The sequence below is a fragment of the Barbus barbus genome, assembly GCF_936440315.1.
Source record: "Barbus barbus genome assembly, chromosome: 23".
NCBI lineage: Eukaryota > Metazoa > Chordata > Actinopteri > Cypriniformes > Cyprinidae > Barbus > Barbus barbus.
Window position 1 is genome coordinate 26,861,283 of NC_136751.1, and position 23,480 is coordinate 26,884,762.

The 23,480-nt window shown below is 36.2% G+C and overlaps 1 protein-coding gene across 2 annotated transcripts; it reads right to left on the minus strand.

Annotated features, from left to right (window-relative positions):
- Positions 1–980: 980 nt before the first annotated feature.
- On the minus strand, positions 981–22,233 carry LOC306842575 (beta-1,4-N-acetylgalactosaminyltransferase 3-like). 2 transcript variants are annotated; one of them, XM_079373519.1, is made up of 20 exons: positions 21,924–22,233; positions 16,447–16,502; positions 15,269–15,358; positions 14,319–14,414; positions 13,703–13,793; positions 13,501–13,601; positions 13,344–13,411; positions 11,762–11,840; positions 11,623–11,689; positions 10,565–10,708; positions 7,841–7,950; positions 7,638–7,738; positions 7,045–7,112; positions 5,225–6,683; positions 4,171–4,424; positions 3,866–4,019; positions 3,591–3,663; positions 3,277–3,430; positions 2,889–3,015; positions 981–2,689 (listed from the first exon to the last, which is right to left on the minus strand). In XM_079373519.1, exons 1-20 carry the CDS (start codon positions 22,054–22,056, stop codon positions 2,581–2,583), a joined length of 3,534 nt encoding a protein of 1,177 aa, XP_079229645.1. In that variant the 5' UTR covers positions 22,057–22,233; the 3' UTR covers positions 981–2,580. The 2 variants fall into 2 exon arrangements, with proteins under 2 accessions (XP_079229645.1, XP_079229646.1); XM_079373520.1 differs by having other exon boundaries at positions 11,623–11,674; positions 21,924–22,218.
- Positions 22,234–23,480: the final 1,247 nt, after the last annotated feature.

Consider the following 23,480-nt stretch of genomic DNA (forward strand, 5'->3'; position numbering starts at 1 on the left):
TTGCACTGACAATGTGTTGAGCTCAGCTGACTGAAGGCCCGAGGATGCACGTATACACAACTCCAAATAAATGCACAGACGCGAGCCTTCGCTAAATATAGCCCTACATATAAAATTAAAAGGCATTTGTAGAATTTAAACATGCTCCGAGGGAAGCCAGAGCCTCCTGTTCTTATTTTAACCCTTCACAAGCTCATACCAACAGATGGAGGGACCTCATTTAACTTTGTAGACGCTCTGGAATTAGGTGCTATATTTTTTAAAACACTATATATGTTAAATGCAGTGTCTGATTTAAAGTGGTGAGCTTTCCTTTCAAAACTATTTTAAACATTCTCCACAATTTATAACTGCTGTAGATGGAGACTTACAAAGGGTGAGTGACAATTTTTGTCCACTTTAAAGCAAATGCATGCTTTTTCATGCATGTTTTTTTTTTTTTTTTTACCTTGAATTATCAGTTTTACACTGACTTCTAATAAGGCAAATAGCTTTTGTTTCTTTCCAAACGTCTTCTCTAGTAGTGGGAATATTTGAAAAACACACAAAGTACAGTGGAAAATTGTATGCAGCTTCAAAGCAGTTCAAGCATGAAATGCCCTTCATTTTTTCCAAAAGAAATGTACCCGTTTCCACTTTAAACAAATCATTTACATTTGCAGTATACTGAGAATCCTGCTGCGGTAATGAGAAGTGTTCTTCGAGGTCTAGTTATTTATTACAGCAACGATGGACATTTACAAGCAGCTATTTCTGGAGTCTGGCACAACAGACAGGGACTAACCTACGTAACAATGGAGTGATGGAACAATGATGAAGCTATCATGCCAACAGACAGAAGATAGAGAGAATAATAAACATTAAAGTTTATACTGACAGTATGTAATGCTGCAGTCAGACAGCAAACTAATTAATATGTTTGATTAATGCTCAAAAACGGGTGATGCTGATATTGATTATAACAAATAAAACACACTGAAGAAATCTGAAGAGCCATTTTATTTTAAGGTTGCTGGTGATATGCATAAATGAATTAAAAGGCAATTTCCATTGTGCTGCTTACAAAATGTGGAAAAATAAATAACTTGATTTTTAAGTAACACACTATGTGAAGGTCTGATCTACAATACCGTACATCCTTTTTTTAACAAAAAAAAAAAAACTCTTAAAAACAGCGCCAAATCCCTACACAAAACAGAGCGTACAGTAGATATATCCATCTGATTTCCTCCCAATTACATACAGCACAAGGCACTTCTGAGTGAGCATGTCTTATGGCAGTTTTCACTGGGAATTTTTTGCATGGAATTCATTAGAGTACAAACTTGTCTATAGGTAAAAAACCTATAGAAAAGAACTGAAACCGATTGTGTGTTTGATGAATATTAGGATTGTTTTAAGTAATACTGTACAGGGTTGAATCAGTCTAAATCAACAGGTTTACTCACTGGAATGTATCATGAAGCTGGAAAACGCTGGAAAATCCCAAGAGCAAAGAGCATTTTGAGCTTTAAAACACCTTCAATACTTCTACAAAATGGCAAATATCACAGAAAACATGGCTAGGTCATTTCATACCCTCCTTCAAAATAAATTTAATTTTGCATAATAATTCAGCTTTGAATGAAGGTACTATGACAGTATATTAAATGACAATTAAGCACATCTATACTAATAATTTTCATGTATTGTATTACAGTAACAATAATATGAAGACATTTTTTATTTTTAAATCTGCATAAATGCTACCATATGCACAATATGCATACTTTGAATTTAATATGGCTATTTGTCTGCATTACAGTAATGAGAATTTGGGAGGCCAATGTGCATAATTTTTATGAAAATTACTGAAAAAGTATTCTTTTAACAAAATGTAATTTCTTTTGTATTTTGAGGATGATATATGACCAAGACATGTTCTTGACGGGCTTTGTGAGATTGTCTTGAAAACAGAACAGCATTTCTAACCTGAATGAATTGACTTTCTTAGACCAACACATTCTGAACATTGCACATCTCTTTGGTTTTGGCCACTGATTCTTTCAGTCCCTAAGTGGTCACACAGTATAAAACATATTTAACAATGTGCAAAGTCAACCCTCACCCATGCCACTTCCCTACCTGAATAAATACACATTTTCTCAGTATATACATCTCATTGAATGTCACATTTCTGTCTGCCAGAACAGAATCCTCAGCCAGATGTGACTGAAGGCATTTTATTGACCTGGAAGCGACAACAACAACAACAAAGAGATGCCGAAGCCATCAATAACTTGTATCAGTTCCTTTAACGTTTTTTTTTTTTTTTTTTAACTCTTGATAGCATAGCTAGCTTTGGAGAAACATTCCAAGTTTGGAAATGATCCGGAGAGGTCTGGATGCAACAGTGTTACACAACTCATCTTCAACCCAAACATCACAGACGTCTTTTGTCCTGAGTCTCTGCGTGTTTCCACTAAACGATCACCTCACATTCACCTTCAGTCAGATGTGATCTGGAACACATCTGGAATGCCCTGAGGTTTAAAGTGCCGTGGTACCCGCTGATCAGCAGCGGCGAGACTGTTGACACGCTTACGTGTTGCGCAGCATCTGGCGGTTCCACATCCCACGCTTTGAGTGAAAGTGATGGAAGAAGTTCCTCACGTAGAGTCGTTCCACCTCTAGCCCACCCTGAAGGACCCTTGAGACCACAGAAAACAGAAAGCACTTTACACACCACATAATGTTTATTTAGCACTAGGGATATTACAATTCTGGCCATCATGAAAAGTGGAATAATTTTCACATTACAAGCAATAATCAAGTCAATCTAGTAAATGATTCATGTTTTAAAAATTAACTCTCTTAATATGATATTAGAGTATTGTCTCATAACTGACCTGTCCAGTAGTTCCCAGTCCTCTCCGCCCCAGCGGTCAGTGAAGTCTTTGGTGTTCATGCCCCCAATGGAGTCCAGGTCTGATTTATAAATGCCCAGAAGACCAAAGCCATTGACCTCCCAATAACCTGCATATAACCAGCACAACTGTTTTCTACATTGATAACAATAAGAAATGTTTCTTGAGCACTAAACCACCAATAGAATGATTTCTGAAAGATCAGCCCGGAGTAATGACTGCTGAAAATTCAGCTTTCTTTCAAAAACATTAAAAACATCTCATGAACCCCAAACTTTTGAACAATAGTGTATGTGTTGGTATACAGTAATCTAATTCTATGTTGTATATGACAGTGTTATCAGGTTATCTTGTGTTTGCAAGACTGTACCATCAGGCTCCAGGGGTGTAGCGCCACAGTTCAGTCTCATGACTATCGGAGCAAAGGCCATGTGTCTCTCCACACAGTGTTTTCTCACAGTGTCGATGAAGCCGGGAGGGAAATGAATGTGCAGATCACAAAGAAACACAATGCTGTGATCATCCTGAGAAAGAAAGAGACCTTTTTATAAGCTGCAACTGAGCGACATCCATCATCTCACATTAGCTCTGCCTGCTTTTTCACTGAAGATCTTGCCATGTTTTGAACAAGTATTTAAGCCTTTTTTTGTGCAAGCACTGTGTGTGATTTTGTCTTAAACTTACAGAAATGAGGTCTATTCCTGCCTGCAGTCCAGCTGATCTCTCAAAGTTTCCACTTAACTTGAGGTACTGATACCTGAAACGGGATACACAATAGAAAGGAATTCAAAGTGGGGTCTCGTTTTACAAAGCTGTAGTAAAGTGACTTTACCACAGGTTAAGAAAAAAATATGATAGCTACAGAAGCATGAGATGACAACGTGCCATATGATCATGAAATCTAACTCATGAAGGATCATGAGTTAGATAAGTGTGCATTTATAAACTTGTAAATGTACCTGGGTAAATAAGAGTTCTGTAGTGCTTGCTCTATGTTCATATCAGTGCTTTCATAGTCAGTAATGATGACGTTGAAGTTCTGATCTCCAGTGGATCGGTACATCTTCTCCATGTCTGAAATAAACTGCTGCACCCAGCGGGCCTGGTTCTTCACTGCAGACATACAAGAACACGCACAGTGCCTTATGCAGATGTTTCACACAGTCTACTCAGAAACATGCACAAGTCATTTTTTTCACCAGGGTTTGTAAGAAAGCATCTTAAATAAAACTTTAGAAAATCTGTCTCTATATGGGAGTGGTACCTGGGACGATGAAGTGGACAGTAGCAGTCGGGTTCCAGTAGAAGCTATATGGATTGCATAGTTTAAGTTCTGCGTCCTGAGCCTTTTGTTTTTTGCGAGAACCCTGATTTTCAGTTCTTTTCACATAGATGTACTGAACCAGGCGCAGGTGGCGTCCTGATGCCTCCTGCAAGTCCAGTTCCAGTAGATATCTACTGCCACGATTATAATCAGGCTTCTTCTCAATGTTCACAATGCGCTCTAGAGAGAACTGCCTACACACACATACAGTACCAGTTAATGTCAGAAATGAATTAAAATGTTCAGAATGGCATAATACCACACTATACAGTACATACCATTTTTACTGTGCACAGGTTTTCTGTATTTATGCAATATTATAGAACTAGAGCATACTGCATGACTAATTTCCATTATGATGGCGGATCTGAATATTTCTGATCAGCATGCCAAATGATCAGAGACATACTGCATAACATTTAAAACGGTACATTTAAAAAATAACAAAAAAATAAAATATAGCTCACACTACAGTTCAAAAATTAAGAGTCACTAATATTTTTGAAATTTTATATAGTTAAACAGCAATATTATGAAATATGACAATTTCAAATACCCATTTTCTATTGTAATATATTTTGAAATGGAATTTATTCCTGTGATGCAAAGCTGAATTTTCAGTATCATTACTCCAGTCTTCAGAAATCATTCTAATATGCTGATTTGCTGCTCAAAAATATTTCTTATTATTCTCAATGTTAAAAACAGCTGAGCTGCTTAATATTTTTGTGGAAACCGCAATGTTTATTTTTCAGGATTTTCAGGAAAGTAGCATTACAAATGTCTTGCATCAATTTAATGTGCCCTTGCAGAATAAAAGTATTACTAAATAAATACCCTTTTGATGCTGGTTAATATATTTTCAATAAAAATCACAGGCAGTATGCTGTTTAAACTGTATTATTCAGTATGGTAGTATCCCATTCCACATGCAGCTCACAGAGTGAATAAATTGCTGAATTCAATATTTGATTCAATATAACAGTCTGCCTACCTTGGAAATTTCTTGTTTAGTTTCTTCATGAAAGCTTCCACTACAGACAACGCTTCTGATTCCTTAAGCAGCAGGTTTCCAGACACATTACACTTCAGATCGATCCAGTCGGAGCGCAAGGCATGCAGATCTAGAGGTTTGACCTGAAATGTCTGAGACCACTTGACTTCCACGTCAAACACAGCCGTGTTGAGGAGGTCATAGTCTTCTTCCTCCGAGAAACCCTGATTCACCCAAGAGTCGTCTTCTCCATCTTCAACCTCTTCTATATGTATTGCATTATCCTGAATCTCCTTTTCCTTTCTGGCATCATTCACATGACCCCAGCGGTTGTTATATTCTTTGTTAGATGGAGCCGCGATGACTAATGCCTTATGCTCATTGGTCTCATTATACGATGAGTTTTGGTGTGAATGTTGGGTAATCTGGAGATGAGCCACATTTTTGTGCTTGATGGGAATATTGTAGTCATCTATTACAGCCTTTTTGGGGTTGTCCTGCAAAACATGCACGGCTTCATCTGCTTTATGTTTTGGGTGTTTGAGCCTCTTCATCGGTTCAGCTTTGACTTCATTCCCATTCAAAGATGGCAGTTCATCTGCAGTGTTCTTCTGTCTTGCCTTTTTTACTTTCACCTCATCTAATGAGTTCTTGGGTGCCTTGTCCACATGTTCTCCTAGATGGACTTTTCGATTACCCATCCGATCCACAAGATCATGACGTTCCCTCTGGACCTTATCAAACACGTCAGGGTTGGTGACTGATCTTTGCTTCAACTCATTTGCTTCTCGTATGTTCTCCACGGGAATATTTCGGTCTCCAACTGCAACAACATTTGGATTTCCATCACTACTGTTGCGGTATTTGGCTTTATGTAGGTGGAGCTCAATTCTACCATCCTTATTAAGCGATTTGTCCACTTGATGTTTCACCTCTGACCTCAAGTGATCTTCTCTTTGAGCTGGTCCTGGATTCTGCTGGTCAGGTATCTTCTCCATGACGTTATTCTGAAACCGCTGAGTCTCTTTTTCTTTTCCCTGGTCATAGTTCTTCACCTCCAATGGTGGGTTTTGGAGGTAGTGTTGGTCCTGTTGGTTTTGTTCAGGACGTCTCCTTTTCTTCTTCTTTCTTGGTTGCTGCTGTGGTTCCTCTGGGTGGTTCTGTGGTTCTAGAGGTGGCTGTTGGATTTCCTTAGGTTGGTTGTCTTGGTCCATCTGTTGAAATCTGTTGTCTAGTTCCCCGTCTTCCCTCTTTTTTCTGATTCTGCCATGTTTCTGAACAGAAAACAGTTTACGGCGTCTCTGCATTGAATAATCATCAAAATCATCTCCATAATCCGGGAGAACCTTGTTATTTTCCATAGCTTTCATTTTCTGCTTCTCCTCATACTTTCCAGCGTTCTGAAAGCCTTCATCTTCATCTCTGCCCACGTTCATGGCTCTTCCTAGCATGCCATCTCCTACAGGAAGACAAAGACAGGCATTATTATGTCTTGAAATGGGGAATAAATAAACACTTCCTTTCAGAGTAATTTAAGTTCTGAACCATCAAGCTCTTGGAGTCGAAGACAACAAAATTTACCATGTTTTAATAAATTTACTTATTGTAATCTAATTACCCTATTCTAATCTTTAATCTCATTGCACAAAATTCATCACGATAATACATTTTTAATAATAATAAAATCGTGTTCGTTTTCAAAATTTCATAAAATTAAGCCCAGGTCATTATTTCCTACTAAATATTCCTGTTGCATTAAGGAAGTTAAATGCATTGTGAATGTTATCCTTCATTTTAAAAGCATTCATTGTTTGCTGTACCTTTGTATTTGATGACCATCTCCTCATTTTCAGGCAAATCCAGTTGAATGTAATTTGAGAAGCCGTATCTAAAAAGAAATGATTTGATTTGAGATCATAATACACAAGATGCACCAAAGAGAGCTAGATTGGTGGGTGTGATGTTGCTAAGGTACAGACTGTACACGACCGTTCAAAAATTTGGGATCAGTAAGATTTTATTTAACGAAATTAATACTTTGATTCAGCAAGGATGCATTCAATTAATCAAAAGTGACAGAAAACATTTATAGTTTTACAAAACATTTCTATTTCAAATGATGTTCAAATAAAAGAGCATATTATAAATATCACTTAAGGATCATGTGACTAAAGACTGGAGTAATGGCTACTGGACATTCAGCTTTGCATCACAAGAATACATTTTATTTCAAAATACATTCAAAAAGAAAACAGGTACCTTAATTGTAATAACATTTCACAATATTACTGTTGTTCCTTATTTTAATCAAATAAATTCCAGCCTTGACAAACATAAGACTTTTTTTTAAAAGCAAAAACAAAACACCAAAACCAAACATATGAACGGTAGTGTACAGTATTTGTGTGTCTACCTTTCCAGGTAGTATGGATTCCCACGGTAGAAACATTTGTTATCGCTCTCCATGTGTGTGAGCCGTGTGTAGTCATTAGGATACACATATGTCAGGTACACCTGCATCAGATTAGATTGATCAAGATCACAAACGCATAGGCACAACAACATTCACTTCAATTTTTATTCGTTTTCTAACTACGTATGTGTGTAAGCACTTACAAACTGCAGGCCCTGGTAGCGTATTAGAGGATATCCCTTTATGATGTAGCTGGGGTTATAAATACAGTCAGGTAAAACTCCCTGCAAACGCGCCCTCTCCAATAATGGACCTACACATACAAATACACACAAACAAACAAGAAAAACATTAGAATCAGAATCAAGTTCAAGTTCTTGAGAATCAGAATCAGAATGAGCTTTATTGGACAAGTATGTTTACACATACAAGGAATTTGTTGTAGTGACAGAAGCTCCACAGTGCAACAGAAAGACAGCAACAGGACAGGACACAGATAATAAAAGAATAATATACAAATAGGCAATGTACAAAGCAGCAAAAACACAATATATAATATAGACAACTATGTATGTATGTACAGGTCAAGTATGTGCAAATTAGAAATGAGAAAATAAAATAAAAAAGTGAGTGTGGTGAATGGATAATGTATTATAGTTGTGTGTTCCACGTTTATTGTTGAGTGTTCATGAGATGGATTGCCTGAGGGAAGAAACTGTTCCTGTGTCTGGTCGTTCTGGTGCTCAGAGCTCTGTAGTGTCAACCAGACGGCAGCAGTTCAAAGAGGGAGTGTGCTGGGTGTGAGGGTCCGGAGTGATTTCACCAGCCCTTTTGCTCACTCTGGATAAGTACAGTTCTTGGAGAGTGGGGAGGGTTGTACCAATGATTCACTCAGCAGTCCGGACTACCCTCCGTAGTCTTCTGAGGTCAGATTTGGTAGCTAAGCTGAACCAAACAGTTATTGAAGTGCAGAGGATGGATTCAATGATGGCGGAGTAGAACAGTTTCAGTAAGTCCTGTGGCAGATTGAACTTCCTCAGCTGGCGAAGAACGTACAACCTCTGCTGGGCCTTCCTGACAATGGAGTCTATGTGAATATCCCACTTCAGGTCCTGGGAGATGGTGGTGCCCAGGAATCTGAATGACTCCACTGCAGTCACAGTGCTGTTCATGATGGTGAGTGGGGGGAGAGCAGGGGGGTTTCTCCTGAAGTCCACAATCATCTCCACAGTTTTGAGCGTGTAAAGCTCCAGGTTGTTAAGACTGCACCAGACAGCCAGCTCCTTAACCTCCTGTCTGTAAGCAGACTCGTCACCGTCCTGGATGAGGCCGATCAGTGTGGTGTCGTCTGCGAACTTCAGGAGCTTGACAGAGGGGTCTTTAGATGTGCAGTTGTTGGTGTAGAGGGAGAAGAGCAGTGGGGAGAGTACGCAGCCCTGAGGAGCTCCAGTGCTGATGGTACGAGTCCCGGATGTGAAATTTACCAAGCTTTACTAACTGCTGTCTGTCTGTCAGGAAGCTGGTGATCCACTGACAGACAGAGGTGGGGACGGAGAGCTGGGTTAGTTTATTCTGAAGGATGTCCGTGATGATGGTGTTAAAAGCGGAGCTGAAGTCCACAAACAGGATCCTCACATAAGTCCCTGGTCTGTCCAGATGCTGCAGGATGAAGTGCAGTCCCATGTTGACTGCATTATCCACAGACCTGTTTGCTCTGTAGGCAAACTGCAGGGGGTCCAGTAAGGGACCAGTGATGTCCTTCAGAGATGTGATGATTATAACATTATCATTATATCATTATAACACTTCATTACTATTATTATTAAGAGTTATTATTAACAATAATAATAACAACAACATGCACAATTAAATAAATTAATACGTAATTGTATTAATTCTATAAATCGAAGCATCTAATGCAGTTTTTCTTGAAATTAATAAATTATTATTTTTAAATTACTAGCATTATTTTTTTTTAATAAATAGATTTTAAACGTTAAAAAATACTAACTCCAAACCAAAATTAAAATGCCAAATATACAAAAATAATATATATATATTTTAAATCAGTAACTACTGTTTTTATTGAAGAACATACAATTCTTAAAACTTGGATGGATTGTAGTTAATTTAATTTAATTTAATTAATTGTAAAATTTCTAGTTTCTGTTAATATAAAGTAGTTTGAAAACAAGCAGCATTGTCATAATTACAGAAGAAATAATAATAAAAAAAATTATATAAAATACGGGTTGGGGTGGGAAGACCTTAAAATTATTTTACAATTTTGGTCAAAGGGTCCTTAGTCAAAAAGGCTAAGAACCACTGTAACAATGTCTCTTCTGCCACAAGGTGGCACTGAATTCATGTTGTGTCTGCATATATTCTAATGTTTATAGCAGTGCTTGTACACATGCAACTTGAAGATCTGTTGTAGATTTTTGTCAATACATGACAAAACTAGCAATAAACTACAGACAAGAAACAAAAAATATTATAAAGTGAGGGAAATAATAACAAAGTGCAGATAACAATGATTTATTATAATAGAACTCTATTCATCTGCTAGGTCCTCTTAATTTAAAAATTCTATATTCACTCACTCTAATGTTTCAAACCTGTATATGTATATTCTGTGTAGAGTTATATTATGCACACATTGTCAATTTTAGTCCATTCTGACAGACATGGTCAACATGATCCATCATTATATGGAAAGAGTTGTGTAAATATTCTTTCAAATCTTTACTTTTAACGTTACTTCCAAACAAATGACAAATATCAGCATGTGGGTTAGGAATACTCTAAGGGTTTCCTTTTAACATGTTAAGTTCAATATTTAATAGCTCAGCATGTCTGCATTGTTGGTTTTGACTATGAAAATGGTGTGAATGGAGTGAATATGAGTTTGTGTCTGAATTTCTCACTCTGATGAAATGAGTCACGTGGATCTGCTCTCAGCATGTCTACTCCATGGGGCGGTGTCTCAGATGACCTCTGGGGCGGAGTCACATGACTGGCAAAGGTCTGAGGAATGTGATTGACATCTGCTGCCTTCAGTGAGGCCTCATCTGTGCGCACACACACACACACACACACACACACACAAACAATTAGGCCTGGTGCAGCAGAGCTGGTTTTACGGTGTAAATTGTGACATACAAAAATTAGGTCATCAGTTTGAAAGCACACTACCAAACTAGTTAGTAAGAAGACTGTTCAAACTGCTAAAAGTTGCAAAAAAAAATGTACATTAAAATTGTGAGAAATCTGTTAAATGTTATATGTAAACCTTTTCAAACAGCAGTATGCTACATTGACATATGACATCAGTGATTCTACAGTTTGAAACAATACACACTGCATACGGTTTTAAAAATATATATACTATTCAAACATACAATTTTTTAAAGCATGATACTATTAATCCTATTTTTTAATATTCTTCTAAATATTTATTAATAGCTTATATTTTCAGTTCGTTCAATTTTGGTTTTTATTATATTATTATTTTTAAATATATTCCTATTTAGCTTTAATTTATATTTATTTGAGTTGAAGTACTTTTAATACTTCAACAAACTTATTTTATTTCAGTTAATTGCTAAGGAAATAAAGTTTTTCATATAATATTTTTTATTTTATTTCACTTCAGCTGTTTTTAAATTAATGAAAATAATTCTTAATAATTTTAGATTTAGTTAGCAATAATTAAACTTGCAGTCTGAAGACAAAAACACACCGTTTCTCATGAGAACTAGGCAAGCATTACATTTACACAGAAATGAATGCAAAGGCCTGTATTGACACACTTCAGCTGAAGCAATAAGATGACAACCCACACACACTTTGTGCAGTGGCGACTACCCCATCATTAGCTCTATTTCAGGGAGTGTGTGTGGACAGGAGCAGCTATTCCAGGCGTCCTAACACTACCCTGACATTTCTGCAACCACATCCCAAAATAACACACACACACACTCACTGGTGTAGAGAGAGATGAACTCTGAATCGATGATTGAAAATCCACTCCCGATCTGTTTGAGTTGCCACTGCAAGTAAAGACAGACTGTCATAACAGTTTACACCAATCACACACAAACACCCTCAGTAAACACACTCACCGCAACCTCCACATGATCCGTTCCTCCATCGTTTTGCTTGTGGATAAGCTCAAAGAAATATTTGTTGTTCTTTTGCAGACTGTAGAACAATAAAAAAGTGAAATTTGACTAATTTTGCATGAACACAATCAGATCTTTGAACCTTTTATAATGTAAAGCTTCTAATGCAACTCAACAGTTTTACATTAAATGATAAACATGAAATTGACCCTATTTACTTAAAGGATAAATGTTTTAGGTTATTTGAAATAACTTTTTTTCCCCTTATATAGTGACTTCACAAGTTGCTTTCTAATTATGCTTTACCACAAAGACAAGACGCAGCAGAAAGAAAAACAAATTCAAATTAGGAATAAGAAATTATTTAAAAACAAAATAGAAATAAATGAACTATTCTAATGAAACATCAAATATTTACACATTTTTTATTATATATATATATATATATATATATATATATATATATATATATATATATATATATATATGATATACTATATTATTCTAAAATAATGTTAAATTTAATAAATAAATAATTACATAAGAAAAATGCTGTCATGCTATTTTTTTCCTGTTAAAGGGATAGTTCACCCCAAAAAAAAAAAAAAAAAAAAAAAAAAGATATTATGTAAGTCAATGGCTACTGTCAACGGTTACACAAATTCTTCAAAATATCTAATTTTGTGCTCAACAGAAGAAAGAACAACTTAAAGGTGAGTAGCTAAATGATGACAGAATTTTAATTTTTGGGTGAACTATCCCTTTAAGTCAAATTATTTATATAAACAAAACTATTATATTAAAAAGACAAACAAATATAACAATTACTAAAACTTACATACATCTACTCTTCCATTTTTAAACAAGTATGATATGATATACCTTCATAATATGCTTAATATTACTATCATATTGTAATAATGTTTATAAAAAATTATTTAATTACAACTATTTCAAAAGATTCAGAGTCTCAAATCAAGTGGTTTTGCTACTTTCTCAGACTAATAATATCACAGTCTAACAGGTTAGCCAATCAAATCTTGATGGCTTTGATCAATACTGACTACAGCAATGTTTCTGATTCTGAAAGCATAATTTAAAATCAAGCATTTGTTTACTGGATCAGCCTTGTTTTGTGTGATTCCAGCTAAAGATACATAATTGATTTTTGATGTTTGATGTTACTGAACTATGTTACTGAAGGCAAGGCAAGTTTATTTATAGCACATTTCATATGCAATGGTAATTCAAAGTCCTTTACATAAAAGGAAGTTAAAAAAAAAAAAAAAATCACCACAACAATAAAACAAGAAATGTAATCTGAAATCTTGATCAACAGTTGTTACACACACAAACACACACACACACACACTATTACAAATCATGTTATAACAGAAAAATACTTTTAATGACTTCCCCCTGTGTGCCATGATCACAATCTGGACACAAGCAGCAGCTTGTGAATCTACACATATTGAATCTGAAAATATTTTTTCATCATTTAGGTATGTGGTCATAACATGGACAGATGTGTGAGCACTTCCCTGAAGCATTATGAAACACAAACGCAGCATTCACTTACGGAATGAGATCTGATATCTGACTGGCGTATTTCCCATATTCCCCAGGGGCAGTCCATTCTCTGCCTGTCTAAAAATGGGAGGAATCACAAAATTCAGTGCGTGCATTTCACGCATCTGCATAAAAGTAATTGTAAGTTTGACAATCGTCTCTCCAACCTTTCCGACGTAAGCGCGGAGCTTCAGATTGTCGGGATTCTCATCTTCACTGAGCCAGAACTCACTGTTATCATCAGATGCCACCGCAAACAGAAAGTCACCTGCCAAACAAATGGAAGGGTTAACAGTGGGACAATGGCACACAATCTGAATACGTGTGTGTGTGTGTGTGTGCATGTGTATGAAACAGAGCTAGACAAACCGTCAGTGTAAGGATGTATGTATCCAAATATCCGGAGTCCATAATTGGTCCAGTTGGGTGACACAGCAAGTTTCTTCACAGTTGTACGAGTCTACAGAGATTAAAAAACATCAAATACAATGCAAACAAATATAATACTGAAAGAAAAGTATGTTGTTAACAGTGTTGTTATCGTTAATTAACAAATTATACACACACACACACACACACACACAATCACACACACACTCACACACACACGATACCAGTCAAAAGTTTTTGAACAGTACGAATTATGTTATTTAAAGAATTCTCTTCTGCTCACCAAGCTTGCATTTATTTGATTTAAAATACAGCAAAAGCAGTAATATTGTGAAAATGTTTTACTATTTAAAATAACTTTTCTATTTGAACGTGTATTAAAATGTAATTGATTCCTGTGATCAAAGCTGAATTTTCAGCATCATTACTCCAGTCTTCAGTGTCACATGATCCTTCAGAAATCATTCTAATATACTGATTTGCTGCTCAAGAAACATTTACTATCATCATCATCATCATCATTATTATTATCAATATTTAAAGCAGTTGGGTACAGATATGACAGATATATCATCTATACAGATATAACACCTACGTGAGGATATAGTGGATAATGTAGATTCTTCTGTAGTTGAGATATAGACGTGCCACACCAGTCCTCAAAGATGTGAAGATTCGCCATTCCTTTATACTGCAACAAACATACAACACACACGTATTTATATTTTCTTTCTAATAGTCTATATTAATAAAATATATTTCATCCATCAGACTGCAAAAACAAGGAAACAACATTTACACTGATGCACTTACCATGGAAGTCTATGTGGTAAGACAACACTAAACATTAACATTAATAAACATTCAAATACTGTTTCACTTTGTCTATGCAATGTGATATCCAATATCTCAACTCCTGTAATGACTGTGTAAATTAGGCAAAATAATATCGTAAAACAGTGCGATTGTCTAAATGTACGATTTACATTCATTTACATATAACTGGAGTATCTTTCCCCATAGACTCCCATTAGAAGCGCATTACTGTTTGCTTGCTCGGAGTCAATAATCCAAAGATATTTTCTGTAGTAATCAATAATGTCATGTTATCCACAGTTCTTAAATAATTTGGAAACACATTCTTTTAAATCACCAACAAACATATAGAATGAACAAAAACGTACAGCTCGTGTGTCACGTTTAAAATAGCACAGTGACACCAGAGACACACAGAGTCTTGCTAAATTTAACAAGACGGCAAAAGACACACAGAAAGAGCCATGGGCGACATACTCATGTGGATTAATACCATCATCTTTACAGCATATGCACATCAACAGATCATGCATGAGTGACAGAAACAAAGTACACTAACAAAGTACCAAAAATACCATGGTGCTGGTTTTTTGAATACATACCAAGGAAATACTATGTTTATTAAACATGTAAAATGGTAATACCATGTTTTTGCACATGAAAAAACATTTTTGGACACTATGATAACACCATCCATGCATGTTTCTATCATTGCGGCTGTATCATTACCTCCACCCTCCATGTCTGTTGAGTGTTTTTTGGTGTCCAGGTGCCTTTATCATGTTTATCGTCAGAGAATTGATCTTCAGAGATGTGAGCCTGTGACACACACAGAATTGTTGTTCATGCATCTGCATTCCAGCAGCATTTTTGATTTTGTTTGTGTTGCGAAATCTACTCAGCAACTACTTAGACAACAATTTTGAGCATCGTAGATGTGTTGACATTTTATTTTCTACAGTATGTCAATTTTATGCATGCAAGGAATACTGGAATGACCTACTGCGTTTGACAGAATTTGTAGTATACAACCAGAGAATGTTGCACGGAATATTGTATCCCACAATGCTATGTACATAAAGAAACAGTTCATTCAAAAATGAACAATTTCTGAAAGTTTACTCACCTTTAGATTATCCAAGATGTAGAGGAGTTTGTTTCTTCATTGAAATTTTGTATGACATCACTTGCTCACCAATGGAGCCTCTGCAGTGAATGGGTGCCGTCAGAATGAGAGTCCAACCAGCTGATAAAACATCACAATAATCCACAAGTAATGTAAAAAGTAAACTGTTGTCTTCTCACATTAACACATTGATCTGAGCATATTTCTCTCCCGAATCATACTAGATAACTTTTTCCTCTGGAGAAAGCAATAGTGTTCATCGAGGACTCTTATTTTAGCCTGATGGTTTAAAGTTAAAAATGTCTAAATGGATTTGTTTTTTTACAAGCATGCAACTTTTCACTTCACATGATTGTTAGCTGATAGACTGGAGTGGTGTGGATTATTGTGATGTTTTTATCAGCTGTTTGGTCTCTCATTCTGACGGCACCCATTCACTGCAGAGCATCCATTGGTGAGCAAGTGATGTAATACTAAATATCTCCAAATCTGTTCTGATACAGAAACAAACTCATTTACATCTTGGATGGCCTGAGGATGAGTAAATGTTCAGCAAATTTTCATTTCTGGATGAATTATTCCTTTAATTTGACCCTTCGTTTTGAATTCAACCAGAATAAATATCAGCATGACAAATCTTTTTCTTGACACAATATATTTATCTCTGGCTGCTAAGAGTTATGGTTTTATACAAAACTGAATAAAAAAAGAAAATAATTTATTTTATAACTGGTCTCCATAATTAAAACATGAAACAATGAGTCAAAGTGTGAGCTTTTACCGCACGTCGAGCAGCAGTGTTTGCCCAGGCAATGCTTTCACTGCGGACGGTTACACCTGAAAGAGAAAGAGAGTAAATATTTAGTCAAGGTGCCAATGAATTAATTACCCCTGACTGACCGTGTGTGTGTGTGTGTGTGTGTTTGATCCAGGACAGTGATGTCAGATTGCCATTGATGGTTTGTATTTCTCCAGATAGACAGAAACTGACTCCATGTTCACATTAATCTTTAACAGGAGGGAAAGCATTAACTTACACACTTTCAATGTTATCCTTAATTAGATTCAATCAACAATATGTATTCCATATTACAAGTAATCACACAGAGCTTAAATCGGCTGCCCAGTGTCCATGTTGATCTATGTATAAAATGCAATACTGTTTACAGATTCATGAATTGCAAAACAGGTCACTATCACATGGTTTTTATTCGGTCATAAACATGCGACAAAAACTCCATGCAACAAAACAGAACATTACTATTTCCTGGTGCTGATATTTCATAGCAGCATTCTGTCCATGTACAGTACTTGCCAAGGACATACAACACACTTATATTGTTTTTAATAAAGTCAATTATGGTTACTACAGACTAACACTAATCCTACTTCTAAATGGGATTTTTATCAATGTGTTATCACTGCAACAGTTTTGGCAGATTTACTAAGCTTCTAAGGACAATTTTGTTCCCTAAGTATGGCTAAACACATATACTGAGTGTACCATACACATACCGTAAACTCCTATTGTTTTATATGACGTTCCAAAATTTTAGTAACCAAAAATTCGAATAGTTTTGGAGGGCTGAAATCATTGACTGAAACAGTGATGTTTAATTAGCATTTCTCAAATCGCAATAAGCTTTATGCTTTGTTACTTTTAACATGAAAAAAAAAAGTTTCAGGTTTGAAAATTGTCAACAAATGTTGTTTTGATGCTCTATAATGTGGCGTGACAGATCTCTGTGGCCTTCTCAGGTCAAGTTGTATGTGAACCAATCATATCTTCCTAATTAGTACTAGTTAAAGCATGAAATAAACATGAGTGAACATAAGAAGTACAACTTAGGTTTTCAGTGAAATGAAAACTCCACGAATTCATGAAAAATTCATTTTTGTGCATCAGTAACATAACAGCTAACTATGACGATAAACTAACCATTTTAAGAAGGAAAAACATTGTTTATTTGTGATCCATTATACCTTGAGGACATTCCAAGGGGATTTTGTAAGAACACACAGGGGTCCATTTTGTAAGAACACACAGCACAGATTGCTCATACAATAAAAAGAGACTCATGTTTCATCATTTGTAGACCTGTGTATGCACCTTTTTCCTTAAGTCACGAGCAAAATCCAGTTATTCAAGTTTCACTAAGGTTTCCAGTTATGAAGAATAAGAATTTCGATGTGGCATTCATCGATTAATTGTCTTTCGAGAAACATCCTGCTCAAGAGGGGAAGTGTATGTTGCGAGGTTCTCAAATGCACACAAAACACATACAAACGGTCAATTTGCACAAAAGGTCTCTGCAAACATTTACAGCAAATGTACTGATGCTTGTCAGAAGGTGAAGAAAACACACTCCCTGTGTGTGTGTGTGTGCGCGCGCGCAGAGAAGTGCAAGTGTGCTTAACCTTGCACATTGGTGCTATAGCAACAAGGAGTACAGGAAATGACGCCGCATCTTGCTGAAGAAAGGGTCACCTGACCCCCAGCGCCACTAAACACACACTGCAGGGAGGGCCGGGGTGGCCAGCTATTATGGTCTGGGTCTTCAGGTGTATTTGCACACTGGGTGGTGTGTGAACTTTCCTTAGTGTTTGAGTGTGAACAAATGTATTTAAAGTAGAGACCCTGAGGATTTCAGCATGTCGTGCATGTTTAAAGTGAGTTTTTAGTGCGCAACCAACACTTGCTTTTTTGCCTTTCTCCATTTTCCAAATCCTTTCTTTTACTTTCCTCCCTAGAGGCCACTGGTATCCCCTGGAGGAATGTTTGCTTAAAAGAAGGTAGAAGCCCCTGTGCCCAGTGCAGCATGGGAGAGAGAAAGTGAGACATGCATTACTGTAGTCTCGTTCCATTTCTGCTTCATGCACCTGCTCTTAGATGATCCTTCACAAAACATAAGGACATTTCAGGATAATCTAAAAATCCTGGGCTGGTGCAAAAAATTCAAGGATCAAGGGTCAGTCACAAGGGTTCGTCACTTCACACTGACACCCTAGTGGGACTAAACTAACACAAAGACAAAATTTAGGTTGGGCCACATGAATTACTAACTACAGCCCTTGAAAATGAAAGCTGAATGCAGTTGCATGCTTTCAACGCTCAAAACAACTTCCATCTTTATTTGACCCTCTAACTCTACCACTCTCTATTCTAATTTTATTTTATTTATCTGTCTTCTTTTTATATATAAAAAAAAAACAAAAAAAAACAAAACACACATTTGACCCTAAAATGACCCCATTTTTATGATCTAACTGATAGCTTTTCTTGTAAAACTAACACTAGCTTTTTTTTCTATCTACTTGTTTCTTATAAAATAACAAAAAAACAACAACAAAAAAAACACTAGGTTTCTTTTTTCTATATTCTGGCCCGGTTTCACAGACAGGGTTTAGACTAAACCAGGATTAGGCCATAGTTTAATTAGGATATTTAAGTAACTTTTATAAATGTACTTATAAAAAACCATTACTGGTGTGCATCTTGAGACAAAACAAAGGCACTGATATATTTTAAGATCAGTCAGTGCAAGTGTATTTAAGTTGAAACAGCTCAGACTTACATTTTAGTCTAGGATTAGGCTTAAGCCTTGTCTGTGTAACCGGGGGTCTATCTACTTGTTTTCTTAAAAAAAACAACAATAACAAAAAAACCTTTCTACGAGAACTGCATTAGGCTAACCAAGACTTGTAATATCACTTGCATGTTGTTGCTCTTTTGTTGGTTTTGATTGCTTCTTTGGATAAAAGCTGTTTCAAATGAAAGAAACTTGCACTGACTGATCTTAAAATAAATCAGTGCCTTTATTTTGTCTCAAGATGCACACCAGTAATGTTTTTTTCTAAGGCGCGTTTATAAAAAGTACTTAAATGTCCTAATTGAACTATGGCCTAAACCTGGCTTAGGCTAAGCCCTGTCTGTGAAACCAGGCCTAAATGTAAAACAACTGAATTGGTAAAAACATTTGACGGTGCATCTTCTCATGAATATATTGTACTAATTCAGACATAAAACTCATTTAAAAAAAACATAAACGTGCTACATAAGTTTCACAGATCGTCCCCACTCACCCATTCATTACAGTTCGTTGGTTGTTCCAAACCAAAAAGAAGATATTTTGAATTATGTTGGTTACCAAAGTCCCATCAACTTCCATTGTGAGTAAATGGGACCCAAATCCAGTTGGCTACCAATATTCTTCAAAATATCTTCTTTTGCATTCCACAAAAGATAGAAATGCATACAAGTTTGGAGCGACATGATGGTGAGTAAATATTGACTGAATATTCATTTTTAGGTGAATGTTTGGCCACTATATTTGGTCATTTCAGCTGATAACCAGTTTTGTGTGACAAATGTTAGCTTCAAAACAGAAATTCTACCAACAGCTTTGGCATAATCAATACAATATTTTTTTTATGCATTTCGAGTAAATACTGTTTGAAATGTTTCAAAATGTTTGTGTAGATCTCGTCTACGGGCACTGGAAAACAAACCTTGCTAACTACATGGAGTTTGCAGTGATTTAATAATTGCATTGTACAAAAGCCTGTAAACAGCAAGTAAAACAGTCAGAATTGTGAGATTATATTTCACAATTACATTTTTTATTCAATAGTTTTCAGAGTTAGAGGAAAGAAATGTGTTAACAGTTTAAACAATAGATTTATGTGATGACATTTAATAGAGGGAAAGGTATGCGTGCATTCATATTGTGCATACCCAATTGATGTCATTAACCTTATAAATATGCAAATAACATTAACCCAGGATAAAAAAAAAGTACTGTGTAAATCAGAATCCAAAATATATGCAGGTTCACAGAGGAATGGCATGCATGTGAATTCATGGCCAATGGACTCACACGAGCGTGTCAATGCCATGTGTAGGTCAAACATTCTCCTCTGGATTTCTTTCAAAAATACAAGAGGAACAAGGAACTTCATGACACTCAAGCGTCCTCCTCAAAACTCAACCGGACAGGTTTTTTTGTTAATCTGATTTCGCTCACAGGGCAGTGTGAGTTTGCTATTCAAATGTACTTTTAGCAGGCTGATATCCAGGTGTTTGACATTGGTGCTACTCCTCTGACCTGATACTGACCTCAAACAAGACGACAAACCCCTTCTTCAGGTCAGAGCTCACCTGATATCGCTCAGATTTCCTCAATCACATAAGCTTCTCTTTGTGCAACCTTTGAAATTCAGGGCCAATGAGAAAACATGATTAAAAATTGCCATTACTTTTAAGGTCCCTGAGTCAGCAGATAAAATAAAAGCAGTGGAGACATTGTGAGTCACTCTGGAAATGGTATAGGAAACACCCTGATTTTGAGCTGGGGTAAAGAAACTAACTAGACCTGCGGGACAGAAACAACCACCAAGCATGTTCAGCGTAAAATCTGAAATGCAGTTAGAAATGGTATGTATGTAGAATGTACTTACAAGAAAGTCAAATGAAAACTCTAATTAGAAAACAGAATGGCTATATCTAGGAAAAAATATAATGTATTTGATAGTAGAGTGGAATATTATAAGAAACAGGCAGCGTGTAAAACCAGAATCCTATTAGGAATTGGTTTAATTAACAGTAAATATAATAATGAATTTAGTAAAGTCAATGGAACGTATGAAGCTGTTAGAATGAAACAGAATAAGATAATGGAATTAATAATGTTGAATAAGGTTAAATTCATTGCATTTAGAATCACAAACTAATAATGAACAATACTTTTACAGCATTTTTTAAAAATCATTTAATTAATAAAGGTTATGTTATTTTTTTACATCCATTAATACATTGTTCATATTATATCAATTAAAATCAGTTAATTTCTGATCAACACACAGTGAACAGTAGTAGGTCCTATGTTGAAAAAAAATATTGCAATATTAACAACCGAGAAAAAGTTGTCCAATAAAAATAATAAATAAAAACAAATAGCCTTAAACACTTAAAAGAAAGATTAAATATTGTATTTGTCATGTGACCATCAACCGACATCAGGAAAAGGTAAACATGCACAATTTTTAAGATTTTAGGACAATTAGTTTCTGCGCCAGAAAGTTTGGGAATCCCTGACCTAGTTCAATAAATGCTGTTCATTGCCCGTTGGTGATGCATAGTCCATTAACTAAGGTTAATAAATTGACCCTTATTGTAAAGCATCACCATATTTTGAATATGTGCATAACGAATGTATCAGCTAGCTGTAATTAAGTGACAGGGCATCAGATGTCACTCACCAGGGCTGCTCCACTCGTTCATGGCCATGAACTCCAGATAAGCCGCCAGTAACGCGACCATCAGCACCGCCCCAAACACAATATACATGCCGTTGCGCTTGAATTTCCGCACCGGGAAGAAGTTGAGCATCATCTTTAAGTGCTTCAGCCTGCGTGTGGATCACAGAAGTGGCTAACCGCTGTAAGAATCATCGACACACGCTTTCCCGAGTTCAAAACCGGAGGAAAAACTGGATCTCGCGTCACACTGCTTCACTTTTCCTTCGCTGTGATTCAGCGTCTGCAAGAGTCCTCCAACATCAGTGCGCGCACAGGTTGAGCAGGCCACGCCCCCTGCGTGACTGAACAGGTACATCACAGGTACATAGACCTAGGCTACTACTAGATATCCAGCTGTATATTCAAGATATTTCATCTGCAGTCAGCTCCAAAGATTGCTGCTTTTTTCATTTGTTTAGCTAAAGAATGCTATATTTTGTCGATATATATATATATATTTTGTGTCAATTATTTTTATCAACTCCAAAGCTCTTTTTATTTTATATATATATATATATATATATATATATATATAGGGTACAATGGGGCTAAAGCCCACCTTATATAAAATATATGTATTGAACATTAATGGAGCAACAGATTTTGAGTGAAAATAAATCATTCAAGTTGTTTATTTTGTTTAAACATTGGATGCCAAATATCTTAATTTACATATAAATGCATCTTGGCAGTGTGTGGACACAACCACCCTACAATGATAAAAAAAAAATCCCCCAAAAACCTAAACAGTCTCAATTATCAAGCCATTTTGATTTTGAAGTGAATAACCAGCGCTCTCTACCACCTTCAATACCATGACTGAGGTAAGACCCTTGAGCAAGAACCGAACCCCCAACTGTTCCCCAGGTGCCGCAGCAATACGGCTGCCCACTGCTCCAGGTGTGTGTTCACAGTGTGTGTGCACTTGGATGGGTTAAATGCAGAGCACAAATTCAGAGTATGGGTCCCCATACTTGGCCACACGTCACTTCACTTTCACTAAATTTGTTTATATCTGGCTGTGCCAGATATACATTTTGAATGTTTTCTGAATGAGGGACAATTCAAGGCAGGTTTTGTTAAAAAGTTAAAACTCAAGGATGGAGCAGTACCCATTGTTCATGATCCAGCTGCACCTCCAGAAGAAGGAGTTATATTTATAATTATTTGCGAATCGCCGTTGCTCTTCCATAGAAGAGAGGGGCGGGGTGAGTAGAGCTCATTAGCATGTAAAGAGATATGCAGCGAAACAAGTAGCTGTGACAGATAGAACGATAGAACGATAGATAGATAGATAGATAGATAGATAGATAGATAGATAGATAGATAGATAGATAGATAGATAGATAGATAGATAGATAGATAGATAGATAGAATGATCGATAGAATGTAAGCAGAGGAGATTAAGGCTTGTTTTGTTTTCCTCATTCATTTGGCTATACAATGTTAATATTTACTTTTCTTTTTCAAATGCTAATTCACAAGAAAATGGGATTGTCTCCTCTCTCTGTGCAGCAC